Source organism: Ammodytes marinus (genome assembly GCF_949987685.1).
Source record: "Ammodytes marinus genome assembly, chromosome: 19".
In the NCBI taxonomy this organism is placed as follows: Eukaryota; Metazoa; Chordata; class Actinopteri; order Uranoscopiformes; family Ammodytidae; genus Ammodytes; species Ammodytes marinus.
This window is the reverse complement of record NC_137223.1, coordinates 8081899-8102744: the sequence shown is the minus strand read 5'-3', so window position 1 is coordinate 8102744 and position 20846 is coordinate 8081899. Positions and strand designations below refer to the sequence as shown.

The 20846-nt window shown below is 41.6% G+C and overlaps 1 protein-coding gene across 2 annotated transcripts; it reads right to left on the bottom strand.

The window, feature by feature from the left end:
• Positions 1-1121: 1121 nt before the first annotated feature.
• prep (prolyl endopeptidase) lies at positions 1122-10812 on the bottom strand. Of its 2 annotated transcripts, XM_080047412.1 has the most exons (15): positions 10654-10812; positions 10227-10301; positions 9248-9381; positions 8885-9015; positions 8219-8428; positions 7639-7760; positions 7432-7537; positions 6888-7079; positions 5924-6121; positions 5467-5570; positions 4643-4874; positions 4360-4491; positions 4095-4251; positions 2625-2965; positions 1122-2094 (listed from the first exon to the last, which is right to left on the bottom strand). In XM_080047412.1, exons 1-14 carry the CDS (start codon positions 10789-10791, stop codon positions 2671-2673), a joined length of 2226 nt encoding a protein of 741 aa, XP_079903538.1. In that variant the 5' UTR covers positions 10792-10812; the 3' UTR covers positions 1122-2094; positions 2625-2670. The 2 variants fall into 2 exon arrangements, with proteins under 2 accessions (XP_079903538.1, XP_079903537.1); XM_080047411.1 differs by having other exon boundaries at positions 1122-2965.
• Between the last annotated feature and the right edge of the window lie 10034 nt (positions 10813-20846).

The window sequence follows — 20846 nt, the reverse complement described above, 5'->3', positions numbered from 1 at the left end:
CTAGCAAACACAAATAAATCATTTAGTTTTGCGGATTTTCTTTTTTCACCATTTAGTATATACTGAGAAAACAATATGCACCTTTATATGTAGGCTACACATGCATAACACAGCTACATGTCCTGCCCTGAATTAAGTTGTTGTTCTACCAGGACATTTTACAACTTTATGTAGGCCTAATAGTATGTTTAATGTATTCTATTTATTTCCTTATCTCTAGTGCTATTGGAAGTTTGTGTAGCCCACTATTGAGAGCAACTAAAACCTGGAGTGAAATTCCTTCTATGTTGACTCGTACTAGACCATTCAAACTCCATTCTGTTTCTGATTCATTTTGTGGAATTTAATCATCTGAATATTGTCATCCAAATCTTAAAATCCCAAATGTTGTAAGTTTGTTATTCTAGGTTAATTCAGATATTTGGGATAAGATAAATGTAACACACATTTCAGCTGTGCTAATTTTGTTAAAAAAGCTAAACATATATGCATTTCTCACTTTTTAGACTTTATCAATGTCTATATATTGTTTCATGCGGTTGTAAAAGTTATTCTATATAATTAATGTTTTTTTCCTTCTGAAAATTGTGCATTGTCCAGGTCAAAGTGTATTAAATAAGAAAGAAGTAAAGCATGTGTGTGTTGATAGTCAGAATGATAGGATATTGTTAAGACTTCTTGATGCCTTGACAATTAACAAACCACCAATACAAATAAATATTTTCATCACTTTGCCGACAGAGTTTGTATCCAATTTCTCGTTTCATGGTTCCTTTTGTCCACAACGTACAGCCTTTTCCCGCTGGCTGTATCTGAAATGACCAGCTGAATAGCCTAAAATGGAACAAGTGGTTTTCTTTTTACTTTTTTTAAATGTTTAAATTGTGTAGTAATAGCCTATAGCTTGATTTTAATGTTCAATTCATGTTATAAAAATAATTTTGTTGAAAGTGTAAAAATAAATAACATTTACAAAAATGATCCTTCTTTATTTTGGCGATTAACATTTCCATTCTGAGATGAGTTTGGAGAATAAGATGTAAAGTAGTGGTGTATTGGGCTCTAATATTTCCCTCAATAAACACTACAGAGGGACATCAGAGAAGCTCTTGTGTGCAGAACATGTATGTTGAGTAATCCACATGGGGCCCTCTGTCAGACCACCCTCATTTTCTGCTCCTGCTGCACGTGTTGGTCATTTTCAGAGTGACTGCCCCCTGGTGGAGGCCTCTGACACTGACATTTACAGCAACAACAACATCATCATCATCAGCTTCAGGTGCCCCTGCAGTCACTTCACAATACTTGTCTGTAAACAGGACTTTTTTTTTTTGCAGATGAAAATTAATTCATCAAATACAAACATTAAATAAAACTGATTGGAAACATAGTGTTCTTCTGTTTAAAAAAAATCTTTCATTATGCACTTCTTTTTGGATTCGACACGAGTTGTTATCAGCTTTCATTTTTTCAATCAAAATCCTTTAAATGTAAATCTTGACAGAATGAACATTGCTCACTGTTTAAAAAGTTGATTTATTGTAGTTGTCGCATTGTGTTCTGTTCCCTTTAAAAGGCAAACGATCAGCACATGTCAAGAGGTAGAAAGTCAGTCTGAAAGAAATATGGGAACTGATATTTTTTAAACACTCTTTCTCACTCACACACACACACACACACACACACACACACACACACACACTTTTACATGCACACATCATGCAATGTTTTTGTTGTTGTTGCAAATTTCTGCTCTGGCATCCGCAGTAACACTGTTGAATTGCAGTATCATGGACTGTCTCGTCAGAAATCCATTCTGTGCACAAACAAAATAAATAACATCCGTCCCTGTTGAAGCACCCAGAGGACACAAAAACAAACTAACTTTTGCCACTTTGACCTCATGACTAACTGCTGATTAGCGTAACCGTGAAGGTACACCCCTTTCCCGTTTCACACTGGTAATGTAGTCTCTCTTTGTTCGGTTAGGACTACAAACATGGCCTACAGGAGAGGGTGTGTAAGCTGTGAGTGCTGCATGTTGGGCTTTGTAGTTGTGTGAGATCCTGATGACTGTGTCCTGACAGGCTCACACTGGGGAAAGGAAAGGGGGGGCGGGGGGAGGACGGGGGGGGACAAAAATACATAAACAAAAGGAAAAGAAAAAAATTCACGGATATAGTTATGGTTGCCGGGTAACCGTGAGTTAAAAGGTGGAGTCTGAAATTCTGGAGAATGCTTGTTGTCAGAATCACTGAATGTCTCCTCATTAGCCGCTACCTATCCGTACGGTGTGTGCTGAAAAAACCCCCAATGACAATACACAGCCTAGGCTCTATAAACAGTCATGTTGCTAGCTTCGTTGGGCCTCCTTTGTTAACATACCCTTTGCTTACATGCTCCTTTCCAGAGCCTAGTCTGATTTTTTTTCTACTCCAGTTCACACATAGTACGGACAGGTAGCCGATGGTGAGGAGATATTCACTGATTGACCAAAAAAAAAAAAAGAGCAATTTTTGTTCTCCAGAATTGCTGACTCCACCTTTTACATTATGACGAACGCATGTGAACAGCTAATATGAACAGTATTCCAAAAAGATGACTAAACAAAAGCCCACACATACTTTTAACAGCAGCAGTGTGGGAACGAGGGGGCGGGCCAAGGGCAGGTTATTTGACCCAGGAGATGTTGAGACAGCGGGCGATGAAGGCGTAGGTGTCGGCCACCTCCTGGATGACCTTGCTGGTGGGCTTGCCGGCTCCGTGGCCTGACTTTGTGTCCACGAGGATGAACAGAGGGTTGCTCTGCTTGCTGCTGCGGCCCACGATGTGCTGCAGCGTGGCCATGTACTTGAGGGAGTGGAGGGGCACCACGCGGTCGTCATGGTCACCGGTCAGCAGCAGCACGGACGGGTACTCCACCCCGTTGCCTTCTGGGATGCGGATGTTATGGAGAGGGGAGTATCTGGTGGACAGAGGGGAGCAAGCCCGGAGGTGAGACATTAGCACACGTGTGGAGAAATAGGAGCACACATATGTTGGTGAGGGCTACAAAGTATTGGTTGGATAGATGCTATTGTAAATGATTAGATCCGTCACTTTAGAATGTCTTCAAATACCTCTTTTTGTATCCCACCATAAGTCCAAAACCACACAAAAAATATACACAATTTACAATTTCACGTGACAAAGACAAGAAGCCAATTCTCACATTTGAGATGAAGATAATAGAGAATAGTTGATTTTTTTATGGGGGGGGAAGGAGGGGCATTTTTATGCTTTATTAGACATTGTAGAAACAGATGAAATGGGGCATAGTCGGAATGACATTCAGAGAACGACCACGGATTCAAATCTGTGGTCTGAATGAGGACAGAGCCTCTATTAGAGGGCACTCTAACCACTACACCATGAGGGCCCTCATAGTTGATATTTTTGCTTCAAAAATGACTGCTTTGCTTTTCTTTCTTTTTTATATGTTGCCCTAATACTTTTGTTATTCAACAAATCATTTCAGCTCTATTGTTTTGGTGAATCATCTTCCATCTTACTTTATTTTGTAAAAATGTAATGAAATAGCAATTTTCAACCAAAGTGATATCAGGTAGTTCAGATAAAGATTATTTTGCTGCTGTGTGGGTAGTTCTGATTGTTTTATCTTCCTGGGCCTTTCCTTGATGTCATTAAATCAAGACTGTTGCAATTATATATAGTATAATAAGCACTGCATGCATTGTTTGACAGCAGTAATGGAGCATCGTAAAGCTCATTAAAAAAAAATCAATACACTTTTACCTATCTATCTATCTATCTATCTATCTATCTATCTATCTATCTATCTATCTATCTATCTATCTATCTATCTATCTATATATATATATATATATATATATATATAAAATTACCCAAAATTAGTTTCAGTACAGAAGTGATGAAAACAGGAATGGAACTGGGGAAACTTCAATCATCCCATATCACCACAGCTAAAGACTTACTCAATAAAAATGTGTCAAAAAGGAGGTTTATAATGATTTCAACATGCTGTGTATTTTACATTGTAAACACTGTATACAATCTGGCTACTGAGCACTTACTTGATGAGCCAATCAAACTGATCTTTCTTTTCCGCACAGCCAAAGTCTGTGGTCCAGGCGTGGCCGATGGTGAACTTGTGGAACTTCAGCATGTCCATGACGCCGACCTGAGCGACAGCACAGCCAAACAGCTCGGGCCTCTGGTTCACGCAGGCCGCTGAGAGGAGAGACACACAGTCAGAGCACAGCAGGGAATCACCACTGTTAGAATAAACCTCAAACTGTTCATAAAATAAAACATTGTTCAAACCAGCAGCATACAGACCTACAAGCAGGCCACCGTTGGAGCCTCCGTTGATAGTCAGCTTGGAGGGAGAAGTGTATCCCTCCTTGACGAGATATTCGGCCGCACACTGGAAGTCTGTGAAGCAGTTCTGCTTGTTGGCTAACATGCCAGCTAAGAGGGGGAAAAAAACACAAAGCATGTTAATTGTTGAGCGGCTGCTAAAGACCGCAGCTGAATTAAAAAAAAATACACACCAGCCTCATTTAAAGCCATAGTGCATAACTTCTGTCTCCCATGACTGATAAACTGTGTCCCCCCTCACCTTTGTGCCAGGTCTCCCCGTACTCTCCCCCTCCTCGAATGTTAGCGACGGCCAGGACCCCGCCCATGTGCCGGACGAAGATGAGCCGAGAGACGCTGTAGCTGGGCGTGATGGAGATGTTGAAGCCTCCGTATCCGTACAGGAAGCCCGGGTGGGAGCCGTCCAGCTTCAGGCCCTTCTTGTGAACGATGAACATGGGGATCTGAGTGCCGTCCTTGGAGGGATAGAAGATCTGGCAGAACAACAGGGAGAAGGACACAGCATCAGTGACACAAATAGGACTGGAAACCGAGCCGGGAAATGACAGGGAGTGCCTAATCATATAGGCATAGATGGGAGCAATGAATATGTGCTATTAACCCAATACAATGATCTTTAGCAGTGTTTATCCTGGGGCAAAGCGTGCTTTTGTTCAAGGGGCAAAAACGGACCCGTGCAAAGGCACTAATAGTAAATATCATAAAATGTTTGATCATCGCAGGAAAGATTTGACTGTTTCATAAACATTTTGAAGTTCCTAGTAGATAGGTTGGAGAAATACAACAAGGAAAATGCCATAATGTTGTTGATGAATATGACCTTTAGTCCAGCAAACACCTCAGCTGATTTTTTCTCTTAACCACTCAATGACTACCTGTTATACACAGGGGTCAGTACTTTAAGAAATGGGTCGGGGGTTCAGGCTCAGGTCAAATGTTTCTCTTTAACTTTCTAATAGTAATAGTTCTTCAGTTATTAGGACAGAACATTTTTAAAATCAGGAAGGAAGCAGAAAAACATTGAAGGTGCAGAGACAAATGTCAAAAGGTCATTATTGTAGATACCTGGGTGGTCTGGTAGTCAGATGGATCGAAGCCTTTGACAGTGACCTCTCTGAAGATGTGCGGCTGCAGCGGCTCCTTGGTCAGGTCACAGTGGTAAATGATGGCTGGAGGCAGGAGGAAGAAAAAAACATGGTCATGGTCAACTTCTCTTTGAAAATATGTGGGGGTGGCGGGGGGGGAAATACACGAGCAATAAAACAAGATCAAATAATCTAAAGCATTATTAATCCCACTGTACTCTGGACATTTTATAAACTTATTTTCTACAGTAAACAAATCTACTACGTAACATAGCAAGCAGTTATATTCATAAAAGCAGCAGACCACGTGTTCAAATCCGGACCGTGGTTGTTCTCTGCCCCATTTCAACTGTCTCTCCAAACTATCCAATACAGCATAAAAATGGCAAAAAATAAATAAATAAATAAATGAAAAAATTTGTTTAGAGATATCTGACCTGGGGAGAGGAAGGAAGTGAAATAGTAGAAGATCTCAGAGTCCCTCTTCCTTCCCGTGAAGCCCACCACAGAGCCCACGTCCAGGGGGAAGCTCCTCAGCTCCTCCCCGGAGCTCAGGCGGTACATTTTCAACACGTTCTTCACGTCGTGGAGGAAACACACAAACAGGAAGCTGGAGTATGTGCAGGTGGCAAACACTGCATGGGAGACAAAAGACATTTTCAATCTTTAAAACAAGTGCATTTTGTAACTTTAGGTGTGTCGAAAAAGTCAATGTTTTCTAACGTATATATACTCATAACGGAATACACAAACTTTCCTCACAGGGAAATTGGATTCCTCCTTCAAACACTGTTTGAAGTTAAGAAAGCTACCTGAAAAGTTACTGTTTTTTTTGACAGCATGGCCCATTTTTGTCTACAAACATATTATTGTATCATTCGATTCCAGGTGCCTCGAAATAATTTAGTTTCGACTTATAATGATAGAATTATTCAATACTTAGAATGACATGTATAGTACGTATGTTTCGTAAACTAACGGCAGGCTTGTCAAATGTAAACACATCCCCCTCCTCTGAGAATGGCATAGTGCACCTTCAATGTTCTAATGGTGCAGGTTATGTGGTATTTGTAAGGTAAGGAAGGCTCAAGCAACACAGCAGTTCTATTTTAAAGGACAACAAATATACACAAATGCATACAGGTTTATCTTAACAGCTTTGACCTGTTTGAATGCAGAACATCAGAACTCAACTTTCAAATTGCTGATTCTAATATTAATGTGTGCTATATCACATAGCTTTGGTCTTAACATTTAAATGTATTTCATCGTTAAAATAATTTAGATTTAAAAAAAAAATATATTTTTTTTTTTTTCCGGAGTTGTCAATCCAATGTCCGATACGTATGTGGCAGCCATATTGGCCCCATCCCTATTATGTGGAGTGTTTTGGCAGCTCACCTATAACGTCCTTGTCATGTTGCGGGATGAGCTCCTTCCAGTTGCTCTGAGCCGGAGAGGAGAAGTCGATGTTGATGAGGCGGTAGCGCGGCGCGTCCAGGTTGGTCTTGAACGTGAACACTGTGTCCTCGTTGGTCACGTACTCGTACTCCGCATCAAAGTTGTCGATAAGCTTCACCCATGGCAACAGTCCTAAAACACAAGAGGATTATTTTTAAAACACTGAACATTGGGACAATTACTGGAATGAAAAGGGAACTTCTTGGATCCAAGAGCAAAGTATAAGTCAAAATGAGAAAATTAATTGTGGACATTAACTATCTCTGTTGTTATGTCCTTAGTTTCAGTTCAAGTATGAAAATATGACCATAAAACTGCAAGAAGAACCTTTATTTTCCCCCAAACAAAGTCACAAAAGACGTACAAGGACAAAGTCAATAACAACTTAAAATGCTGATTTAAAAAAAAAAAACGAAGAAAAAACAAGCCTTACCAGAGGAACACACATCAGAAAAAGAAAACAAATAAACAAAGTGTCACATACCTGTGATTCCCTTCGGAGTGGTCTGAAGGTCACAATACCACAGTCTGTTGACCGGGTCACAACCTTCCCTGATGGACAGCAGCACGTAGCGGCCGTCATCAGATACCTGTAACATAACATGCACTCACTGAATCCCACCTGGATATAAAATGAAGTCATTTGTTGTCATTCTTAGAAGAAAAAATAAATAAAAACTTTCTGGCATACCTCAACTCCACTCATCCACTTGGGATTGTCGGGGAACTCTGCACACAGCACGTCCTCGGACTGTGGAGTCCCCAGAACATGGAAGTACAGCTTCTGGTGCAGGTTGGTGGAGGTCTCGGTGCCTAGGGAGACAAAAAGATTTGACTTTGCATCATCGCCATCTACTGGTGGAAACTGAATGTGTCCGATGAGAGACAGTGCGGACTGGAACACAGAAACAACAGTGACACATCAAAAAGTTATAACAGAGTACCCCCCCCCCCCCCCCCCTTGGGAAGTTTAAGACTTTTAAATGCCATTTTAATGCCACTTTAAAAGAAATGAAATGCTAACGTCAGCCTGGCCATACTGGCAAAAGCAGGAAGGGTATAGTGGGAATTCAGATGCATTTTAAAAAACTGCCATCAAAAAATGTAAGACCTTTGTAAAGGAAGTTCAATACTTTTCAGCGTAATTCAATACTTTAAGGCCTTATTTTGAGAATATTAAATTCAATGTTTTTTTAATCCTTTTAAGAGCCCCATTAAGGTACCCAGTATAAAAGCAGAAGAAAGCTAATCTAACAGTGTGTTGCCCTCACCGTCACTCTTGCCCTCCTGTTTGGGGTAGGAGTTGTAGAAAAGGCCTTTCCCGTCGTGAGTCCAGGACATGCAGCTGAACTTGACTCGCTCCAGCCGGTCGTCCATAGCCACGGCGTCTTCCACCCGCAGGAAGCGCATCTCCACCCAGTCTGAGCCACTGGCACTGGTGCCGTACGCCAGGTACTCCCCGTCCTCAGAGAACGCATAGCCTGAGAGAACCAAACACAACGTGAGCCAAAAGACCGCAGGGGAAGGTAACAAGTCATCATTTAGCTGTAAACCAGCTATTTCTGGACATGAAGACGTCTCCCATGTCAAATTCAGTCGTTATAACCACATCAAAACATTATTCAGACAATCTTTTCCGAGGCATTACGTTGAAATGCAGGAACTACTATATAAAAAAAAAATTACTGTAATATATCATGTAACATAATTATGTTGCTACGAAATAGTCGGTGATTCCCACAGGATTTTGTCAAACTTGTGGCGGATGGACGTCCCTCGGGCCGACCCAGTCTAGGTCATTAATGGGAAAAAGCAAGATACTATATAATGAGGAAAGAGTGCAATATTCAGGAATGCAAAAAGATCCACCAAATAATTAAAAAAAATAATAAAAGTAATACAACTCCATGCTGTGTTTGTCAGTTTTTCTCTGATACCTCGCAGGGCAACAGTTCCATCATCAGAGAACGTGTTCGGATCCAAGAAGACGGTGGGCTCGGCATCCAGGTTCTCCTGCACGTACATCACACTCTGGTTTTGGAGGCCTGTGTTGTAGAAGTGAAAGTACCTGAAAAGTGACAGGGGGTGATTCAATGGTTATAATGAAAGAGGGGGTCTGCAGAGATATGTACTCCTTGAAAAAGAAATCTAACTGGCCAGTTACACCTACCAGGTCCATTCAAAGCAAAGCAAGATGACCAATGTTAGCTTTGATGTAACTTCTCAAGGTATTTTTCATAACTAAGCCTGGCTGTATGTGGTCTGTTGAAGCGCTTAAAACTTGACTCTTGTGTTCTCACCTGCTACCCCTCTTGAAAGGGCAGCTGTACTTGGGGTAGTCGTACAGCTCGGTCATGCGCTCCTTGAAAAGGTCCCGCACCTCGCAGCACTCGAGATACGGCAACGTCAGCTGGTTCTGAGCGCTGACAAAGGCCTGGTGGAAAGGAGGAAAACACACAGAGGTTTTTTTTTTTTACACATCAAATGTTATTAACGGCCCCATGATTAAGCTCCAGTATCGATTCATATGAATAGCTTTTTAGTGAATAAAACCAGTGTAAATTTTTTTTTTTCATAATTTAAAAAGACTAAAGCAGGTTCCAGGTTTTACTCAGCAAAGTTATCAAGGTTACCTATAGTAAAAAAAATGGCTTCTCTTGGGACAGGCTTATTTAAACATGGCAACACACAGATTGTTGGTGGTTATGAGTGCCACATCCTAACTGCACATTGTGTTATCTAAGACAACTGTAGAAGACAAAATGAACCAATACTTTGTTAAAAGAATGGCAAGAGGGACGTGTATCTTCAAACCATTATAAAAGACAATTTTCCAAAAATAGTACAATTTAGATCCCGAAAATCTGAACAAGTGCACATCAGAAAAACTCACATCTAAATTCAATATGACAATACACAGAAAATGAGATGGATTTTTGTTGCCACTGTATGCCGATAAAGCCCAATTTAATTGAATTGAATTGAGAGAGACTTTCAGGGCGCTGTCACATCAAGAGGCCAAGTTCTGTACATAATTGTTTCTGAATGTTAAAATCTGTCAAAATATATAAAAATAACTATATTGATAAATGACCTATAATATTGTCTTTGAATTGATAGTTGATATTTTTATGTTGTGTATATTTAATAATAATTACTGATTTATGATCAGTCATTTCAATAAAGCAGATTGGAATTGAATAGATAGATAGATAGATAGATAGATAGATAGATAGATAGATAGATAGATAGATAGATAGATAGATAATTCAAATGTACCTGTGTCTTTTCACTGTCCGGGTCCTCCAGCCAGCTGTATGGGTCTGGTACTTTCAAGCCATGGTAGTCATCAACCTAAGGCAGACAGGTGACACAGTGATGAGAGAGCTCTATTTATGCCAACGAATAGTTAGCCAGGTGTAGCTAAAACAAAAGAAAATACACAAGACGGACTGCTACCAAGCTGTCAGGCCTAGGTTAGTCAAAACCGTTAACCACACAGCAAAGGAAACCGACAGCACAATAATTTAAGGACAGTGTGGTTAAGGCTGCCCCTGCGTGTGTCAACAAAGTCAGCCCAAAGCAGGCTAAGCTAACTAGCATACTAACAAAGCAGACGCCCCATTCAGATGAATGAAAAAGCATGATGATTAGGCATCCCGGCTTATTAGCACGCTAGGCTACTCGGCTAGCTACGTTTACTCACAACTGCGTCGTCGCGGTACGCCTGCGGGTACTGGAAAGACATTTTGGAGGTCAGTTTTCGGGAATTGCGAAAGAAAAAAAGCCGCCTCAGGGAGTGAAACAGTGGGTTTGAAATGACTCTGTGGATCCTGTAAAACATCAACTTAGGCGCTGAGGCTTTTGGCAGGAAAGATGCCCTGTTTACACGCAGCCAACAAGCGCTGTGACGAGGGCACCGCCGGTGCCACAAATGCTATTGCGCCCTCTGTTGGCAGAAAACATAGCCGCACCAATAGAAGATAGGATGAAAAAATACAGTCTATGATAATGAGGGTTATGTGAATTGGCTAAACTTATAAACCATGCAGATAAGGCGCTGAAACTCAAAGCTCTCATTTCACTTAACCAAGCTGAGCAATACAGTTAAGGTGAGTTCAATGATACACAATTCAACGTTTTAATGTGGATACTGTAGGTCGTCTGATGCGCAATGACTCACGAGGCAAGTAAGTGGAACAAAGTGGACTAATTAAGCCACAGTTTACATCATGGCGTGGCTGCAGTTTACATAGTGTTGTGCACTTTATGGTACTTAAGTTAATTCAAGCCAAACTAATGGCCAAGAAAGCACAGGGAAACTGCTGTAGCAAATGTAAGAGTTAGGCTCCCTCTGAAAAAGCCATAGCATAGGCTATATATTATTTTTTATCTTTGAACAAAGGTTCAGAAATGTAGGTTCCACCACTAACCCTCATAAATTAAAATATGAATATAGCCTAACAATAAGTAACTAGCCTACAGCTCAGAATGACACTTGGTTTTTCTTCTTGCAGTTTTTATTTAATTTAATTCTGCTTTCAGAACAGAAAAAACATGGAAAAAATGTTGCATCCCACCCCCCATAGTCGACGTTATGAAACGAAAACAGTGCACGCTCAACAGGGGCAAAGGAAGTATTGAATAAGTTATTAATGATCTCGAAAAGAAGCAAAACAATTACAGTTTTTGCCTAATGCTTAAACACTAAAAGTTGTTGCTATGCCCAAAGCATCACAACCTCTAACTGTTGTGACCATGCCCTAAACACAAGCACCAACCCCACAAACACAAAATAGGCTTTGCATTGTGTTTGGAATTCTGCAACACACTTCTTGCAAAACACTACACACTGTTTTTTACACAAGACACATTGTTCAAAAAAGAAATCTCCTGCAATCATTGGGAAAACACGTCTATTTAAAATTCAAAATACAACAAAAATTGGAAAAGCACACAGACTCACACACATGAAAACATAAAGCTAATTGAATACCAATCAGTGTGAGCATTAGCATTACAAATATACCTCAGGTGAGCTCAGCTTCTTTGTAAGACAGTAAGAGTCAGGGGAAGAGGACAAGAGAGAGTGGCAGGAGGACAAGAACAAAGAAGGTAACAGACGGAGACACATACAACAGGGACGCTATAGTGGACCATGTTATAGATCATGGCCTAACAATATAGGAGCCTGGGCAGAGAGTCCAGCCCAACTACACAATAGCTCCATAATTAGGACATTTAGACTGGATATCAGGAATATTTTCACCGTTGGTTCTCAAAGGATGACATTGAGTGTGATGTCGATGAGGTGATGTGGCCAGACGCAAACAGGAGGCGGTATCCAAAGGATTCATAATCCACCCGCCCCATTCCTTACAACACTGTTTTTTTATTTTCTCGTAATTGTTTACAGTATAGTAGTGACACACTGAATTGCTTGTTGAACTGCGATCCTACCTATTCGTTTTTTTGTTGGCCAAAACCATGACATTGCAAAATACACTTTTTTTTTCAGATGCTTTTTTATTTTTATTTTCATGTGTCTAGATGAACTGTAGTGAACCAATCTTACACAAAAAAAAAAAATCAGTAGGAGACTTTTAAAGTCAAAAACCATCCAAAGTACTGACAGCTGTGTTTAGCATACAACACATCTGTGTGTTGTTGCTGCTAGGAAAGAGTAATTCAAAAGGTGCATGTGTGTATTGTTTTGATGCTAAAAACAGTTTTGAGATGGGATTGTTCGGTTTTGTTTCAAGAGCTTCATTTTGCCGTATAAGTTAGAAGTTTATTATCTCCATGTGCTTTGTCTCATTCGGCCTGTGCAATTGGCAAAAACTGTAAATGAATAAAAAAAAACCTTCCAAAAGTCCAGTCAGTCAGATAAAAGAGTGTGGTTGCAAATAATGAGGCTGCACTTTTAGTTAAAGGTTAACTGAGGCCACTAGGAACCTCCATCAGCACTCTTATCTCGGTGACAGAGGAGGACAGGGGTCAACCCTTCACTGCTCTTCTTCAATGCTCATCATCCTCCACTCCCTTCCTTCCTTTTCTTACTTGATCAATCAATCCTGATTTGACCATCATTATCAGTGGCACCTACTCTCATACAATGACTGACAGCATGAGATAATGCATACGGATGTAGCGCGTAACCTAAGGAAATGAGTTGACCGATTAAGTGAATGATTCATTTCAAAAGATGAATTTCTCCCAATATATATATATATATATATATATATTGTGGAGGTTGGGTCTATTTGGTTTATTTCAAATGTATTTATCAATTCAACACGCCATATGCATTCCATATTATTGAATGGTGGTTACACACAAAGCAGAGGTCATCGTGTTTGAATGTGTTGTTATTCCTCTGTGACGCCACATTGTCACTCTAAGTCATTCCAAAGAGGCGCGGATAAGAGCTTTGAGACACGTTAAATTACTAAGGCAGTGATTCAGACAAAAAGGAAACGCATTGTTTGAATACCACTGCTGATCATACTGTCAGATGTCCTCGAGGAGATTCCAAAGTGATGTTACTTTTAGATTTGACTTTAAGCTGTCACGCTTACACACACTCACACACACACACGCATGCACACACACACACACACACACACACAATTACACGCACACACACTTCAGAAAAGAAGACAAGAAGGTTCTTAACACGCTGCAATCCTGTCACGCGTGACCGGACAGTGAAAGTAGAGAATGCGAGGAGCTTAGTGCAGGTGTTTCTGTTTATTCTCTGCTAAGAAAATGTAGTTTTTGGTGAGTCATTGCTAACCTCACGTTGCTACATTCATTTCAGCTTTATAACATAAGCTACATTCTTTTTCACCTCCCGCAATGAGAGACTTTGAGCTCTCCTGAGGCTCTGCTTGGCATCGGAAAATGTTCGTGTGGTGGATGTTGTCGGCCAAAGGGATTGTCTCTCTGCACCCCTCCACCCTTCCTCTGGACTCCATTCTTCTTCCCTTCCTTAAGCTGGAGTCAGGAATACCCCTGTATGCAAAGGGGGATCTCTTCCTGTTTGCCTATGTCAGGGGCTCAGATATGGGTCACAGTCAGAACTATTGTCCCCTACTGACGCCTCTGTTTCCCTCACAAAACCGGGGAGAGAGAAAAACACTGACAGAGCATGTTTGTGTTTGCATTGAAATATGGACTTTTTTTTTATGCTCACAGGGAGTGAATGGGGTTTTATGCATTTGTGTGTTTGACATGGAGCTGGGCTTGGGGCGGAAGTGGCCATGCATGAATTAGGCTTTCTTGTTCCCGTTTTCCTCCATTGTCCCTAGTCAACAGTGATCCGTCCGCCATAGTCGGAAGCACCTGTCTCTGCCGCGGCCCCGGACAAAGGAGGATGACCACCTGTTGTGTTTCACTGGGCAGGGTTACTACAAGGTCAACTGCTCCATGAATCTCTCTGGCGTCACTCTGAGTCTGCTGCGTTTTTTTAATTTTTTATTTTGGCATTTTTATGCTTTATTGATAGTGTAGAGACAGAGTTGAAATGGGGCAGAGAGGGGAGTGACATGCAGAGAACGACCGCGGGCTGGAATCGAACCCGGGTCTGCTGCTGGCCGAGGCCCATGGGGGGGGGACGCCCTACCAACTGAGCTAAGGGCGCCCCTTCTGCTGCGTTTTTAGAGTTTTTAAATTCATTTTTTATTTTTTTGCATTGGATGAATTGATAAGAAAAACGAAAGCTGTTGATCATGCCAAAGCGATGGCATCATGAGATTGAATGAACCAGTTTAGCCGAGATGAAACGGCGCGTCCTCATGGTTGTCAATCAATGGCCTCGTGTATGTACGTCAGAGAAATCCTTCCTTGTAAGCCGTCCACATTCCCCGTGAGGTCATATTTTGCGGGAACACGGTGATAGGGATCAGCCTCGACTGACATCAATCTGACTTTTGCAACACGTACACTTCTTCAAACCTTCTCCTCGTTGGTCAGACGCAAATGATTCTGGGCCTATTCCGAGATGGAAAATAATAATTCAACACCTTTACTTACTTGTGATTGTTAGTTCTTTCATCTTTATCAAGTCTTTAAGAGCCTACAAATGTAAAATGAAAACATATGATAGCACTTCAAAAAATAAATAGTACAACTTATTACACTTCAAATTTACTTTTGATTTGATGTTAGGTAGTAGGATATGAAATGATGTCATCCTGTGTTTCCATATTGTGTACGAGGGCCACATCTGCATGGAAAGTCTTAACATTGTCATGGTCCTCAAAGGATGAACCTTAATCACATGACAACCTTGTTTGGACATTTCAATCATCCCAACAACCATTGGATGTATTGCCAGAAATGAATGTGCAGAAATGTACGTGTCCCTGAGGATATATACTCATATACCTTAAGTGCTCGATTAACTTCCTAGCACCATTGTCAGGTCAAAAGTGTTAATTTTGTCCAACACGAACATATACCTGTAAAACTCTGAATTTAGTGCTAATTAGCACATTTTAACCTAGGCCTACTGACATAGTGAGCTACGATGGAACACGTTATGCACTCACTCTCAAAACTAGCTAAACATTGTCATATGGACATGCAAGCCTTTAGCTGTTTAAAAACTGACTCAAAAAGCTTCTTAAATTACTATAGATTGTATTTCCCCTTTTTTAGTTTAGAGTGTTTCCGTATATCTAGTAGGGCCTAATCTTAATGCAATGTGCTACACCGTTTGTTGCCCTTTTTCTAAACATTTTACCTGTGAAAAGGGGATATTTTGCTATTGGTTCCTAGCAAAATGGAGACTGGGTTGCTTATAATGTGGATATTAGCCAGCTCAGTGCAGGTTAATTTCTCACAATAATATGCAACAAATGAAATCGCTTTATATGTATAAATCCCAAACGGCATCATCAGCTATATGGGATCTCCCATGTTGCCTTCAAAGCTCACATAACCTCAGCTCAAAATCTACTGTCACAGTCACAGACAGTCACAGTCCTTCAACTTAATAATAGTAGTCCGAAGGGGATCCCGACGCGACAAAACAATACACACGTAATAATAAGGCCGCTTTTAAATACAGAGATCACAGAGGACTGCTTCCTGCCTGTATTTCTCATTCGGCTGTCATTAGCCGGGGCCAGGATAATAGTCTCTGCTCTGTCCTGTCCTGTGTGTGATGTGGTGGAGGGTCAGTTCAACCTGCCCCCCCCCCCTCCCCACCCCCCTCAGACAACAGGATGTTATTGAGGATCAAGTCAAGGGAAATTACAGCGCGCACGGAAGACGGATGTGATTGGTGCACAAAATTATAGGAAATGCTGAATGCGTTTGTCATCAGGCCACTATACACTGTGTCTGCTCACTTAAAGTAAAGTCAGTTCATGTGTGTGAGTCTGTGCCCGTTTCAAATGATGCCCAGGTTTCTGCAAAATACAGTGACTAACATCATGTGTGGATCGTCGACAAAAGAACAGCTATTCGTTTTTTTTTTTTTTTTGTGGAAGAAGTGTGCAAACAAGTCCAACGTCGCCCATGGCGCGGTGACTTCATTTTCTGCCACATCTAATGCGGTCCTGTCAGTATCTATTCAGACGTACAGTCATCGGGACTTTCAACAGAAACAACACGATAAGAGCCCAACAACAAGACCAAGTCACTCACCCCGAGGACAAGGGAAGTTTGTCAGTGTTTATATGGATCATGTTGAAAAGGGAAAGAGAGCACTCAGGTTACCCAAGGCAGACTCGGTGAAAGAGTCAATGATAAAAGGACCTTCTTTTTGACATACACAACACAATTGACAGGTGTATATTGCATGCACCACGGCATATTCATACACTACGGTGAACATCAAAAAGTTGATGCCATCATCGTCTGAAAATAGATCTTTATCTTTCAGTCTAGAAGGCAATTTGTATCTCTCGTCAAACTCGTCAGTGCACTCTGTCCCGCCACGCTGCAATCTCAACTGGCTGGCCCCAGAAGTCTGAGACTCTCCCCGCAGACATCTGAAGAGACTATATCTTGTCCTCATTAGTTCAAGGCAAGAGAGTGAGCTAAGTGGGAGAACAAAGCCCAGATCTAATGACGCTGCTTTGACTTCTTAGTTTGTACAAGTGGTTTGTAATCAGCTCTAGGCGAGGTCCGCGGTGACCATAGGAACAGGTCTGTGAAAGGCCTTTCCCCTTGTCATTACAGTACCAATGTGTGTCCATCATCTCCACACATCTCCTCCAGCTCAAAGCCTTTTCTCTTGTTTTCCGCCTTTGAACCTCACCTGCTTTGTTTTCTGGGTTCGTCATGAAAACAAAAGGGGAGGGGGGCGGTTCGGCGTATCATGGCTTGCGTGCAGACGGATATCTGGATTTTGAAAGCAAAACAAATATGTGTGTGTGAGTGTGCAGGCCCTGTAATTTTCACTGTTGACATGTGCACTTACGGTTGGGGATCTGGGACCCATGGTAATGACTGGGACAGGTATAAGGCTGGAGACAGGTGGAGGGCAGTGCTGTCTGACTGGTCCTTGAACAGAGAGAGTGTGTCCCTGTGCGTGCAGTGTGGAGATGTGCAGACAGACACAGTGGCACCTGGTTGATGTCACCGATGTTGTCACTCGTGGCTGTAATGTTGCTCTTTTACGATGGACACCATTCCTGAGCAGTCGACTCAAAGCATTTTAAACACGCCGCCGTATTGTTTTCCTTTTGTCCTCTTGCTCAATGAGGAAATTACAGTAATATATTGCACAGGACTGTCAGTGGCACGCGGTCCAGGAATGTGACACGTGTAGACTATATCTTCGAGAGACACTTAATGATTTTTGTGGAATATCCTTATTCACTGTTCTTATATGAAAATGTAGCCTGGCAGTAGCTGGTGTAGCATACAGACTTGACACAGAGGCAAAGAGCTGGCCTGTCTCCAAAAAAAAGCATCTAAGCTCACTATTTGCTTTTATTTTTTTATTCAGTACACAAGCACACTGAACAACACGTTGTAGCCTAGCCCTAAACATTTTCATTTGTGTAGGCCTATAAGCCTGCATATTAAAGAAAACAAGATATAATGTGTTAGTTTGTGAGCTTTGGAGATGCTGGTAGATGGAGTTGCTCACCTTTTCTTTGAGAGCCAGGGTAGTTCCCCCCCCCCCCCCCCCCCCTGGCCTGCTTCCAGTTTTTACTTAGCTAACAGTCTGCTGGCTGCGGTGTCATAGAGATGGTATCAATCTTCTCATTTAACTGGGCAAGAATCCAATAGAAAGTATTTAGGAAAAATGCTGAACTGTTCCTTCAAGCATTTAAAGTACTCTAACAGGGAACCTTTCAATCAGTCCATGATCAGAAACTCTAGTATCCTCTTCGACCATCACGATCGATGCGGCGATACTGCTCTGCTGAACAGGTTTCACTTGATTTATTGTTTGATAGTTTATTTAAAATACGAGAGCAGATTGGTGTCACTAACACCGGACAAGCAGTGAGGAATGTTTTCGGACGTATACGAATTATACACAAGCATATTGCATCAGCTCACGCAGGGGTTGGCCTTGCTGTATGTCTTAATTTGGGACATCAGAGAGGAAGTTGTGTGTGTGTGTGTGTGTGTGTGTGTGTGTGTGTGTGTGTGTGTGTGTGTGCACGAGCGAGAGAGAAAGAGAGAGAGAGAGTCAGGGAAACTCTACCCCGTGCCAGAGTGTGACAGCATAGATCAGGTTCACCTCTGTTTGTTCAGCGGCCATCCAGAAATATGGCAGGAATCTGAGAACAGTAAGCTACCCAAGGCCAACTGAGCCCAGTGTGCTAGCTGCTCCTGAGAGACACATACAAATGGTCAACACACTTCAAATATACAGAATACACAAACACAACAACTTAAAATCCACTCTACAGCTTATTTCCCCATTTATTGTAACATAACTTAATGCTATCGGTTTTTACATCTTAGAGAGACAAGCTAAGAGAGAGAGAGAGAGAGAGAGAGAGAGAGAGAGAGAGAGAGAGAGAGAGAGAGAGAGAGAGAGAGAGAGAGAGACGGTGTGTGTGTGTAAGTGGGAGTGGTGTGTACAAGTTTGTGTGCATCCTTCCCGGATGACAAGTCTCGCTGCTGGTCATTATTCCAGTCTGCCTTAGTAATCAAGAGGAAGACAAAACAATGTGTGGATCCTCAGGTGAATCCCCATGCTCTGACCCTCCCTAAGCTGTGCAGCTCCCCACTCACTGGGTCAGTCATTCATATCATTCTGCAACTCACATGTATTTGAGAGAGGTTGAGCTATTTGCTACTAAAGGTCAGTTAAAAAGGAATACCAGAGGTTTTACATCAGTGTTGGTAACCCGTTAAGATCGGCCGATACAAACAGGGCTGACGGAACTGAAAACAAGTGTGGGAAAGGGGAAACACTTAATGTGAGACCAAATACCAAGAAAGGATGTTTTGCTTAGTACCATATGATGAAACACACAGGGGTCAACCACAGTGGGTTGAGTTCTTAGGTCAGGATGGTGGTTCCAATGAGCAAACAATTGCATGCTCTTGTATATTTTTTTAAACATGAATGTGTTTTATGTGTATGCTAAATGCTAAATTGTTAATCAAAATACATGTACCATATTATTTATATTATACAGTATTCAACTGTCATATTTCATATAACAATTATGAAAAATGTGGGAAAAATCAAACAGGATTTAAAACAATTAAATCAACAATACGTGTTAAATTGAACAGAGCCCGACCCTGAACATGAAACGTCAAACAGCAGACCAAAACCGCTAACAGCATTGATTGGGAAGGGGTCAAAAAAAATTCATACGGGAGTCAGTGGAAGGTCTGCCGAAAGCTTGACTGGGCCATGGGACAATGACAATCTTTCTTGTGACTGCCACTGTCACATTATTAGGACACAAGTAACAACAGATTTAGTTTTCTCCATGACTAATGAGAGAACAACTCCGCCCACAGAGGAAGGCCAGGTTAGATCCAGTGAAAAGTGCTGGAAAAAGCAGAACTGGCTTACATAACAAACAAATAATCGTTCAATCATTACTCAAAACCAATGACGTTCTTGTCCATCTTTACCGCCTTAGCAACTGACTATTATAGCACAGGTTAGTCAGCAGCTGCTCATCCTGTATGTCCGGATCAAAGTTCGTAAAATAATTGGAGAGACAGAAAAATGACATGACAAATGTTCCAGACTGGAACATGTGTCAATTACACTGCAGATTCTTTAACACTGACACCATGGAACCGCCCCTGAGCTGTATGTTAAGTCAATCTATTCTCCTGCTGCTTTTGAAAAATCTGTGCACGCACGACTCATCTCCACGTAGGTCACCTCACACTGATGTGAAGCTTACAATACGATCTACCATAAAAAGTCATTTTGGAGAGCACACTTGTCCTGAATCACTGACTGCACTTTTAACATATGTCTGATTTGACACAATTACATTTGCTGGCATTGTATTAGCGTCACCTTGGTCAGACATTGGAATGCATATATTTTCTTGGAAATCAAATCTTTTCTTAGCCCTCCCCTGGAAATGCTCTCTGTCCATGCATGCATGTGTGTGTGCAGGTATAGGTACTAGGCACGCATGCGCCCTGACCGTGTTGTCGTTGTTGGACATTTTTTCTATCATTCACAGGTTACAGACATCTACATGCGGGTGAGCTGCAGTGCGGTTAATCGTGTTTTCTCCTCACCTCTGTGGGTGGCTTTTGACAGGATTTGAGAAGACATCTGTTGTGAAGCGCAGTAGCATTCCTCTCAGCCATGAAACCATGATAATAACCCTGGGCCTGTCAACAGGGGATCATCCACCAGTTGAGGGGGGGGGGGGAGGAGAGAGAGAGACGGTCGGTGGACTAGGTGGGTGGTGTCTGTGCGGTGATGTGCTGACA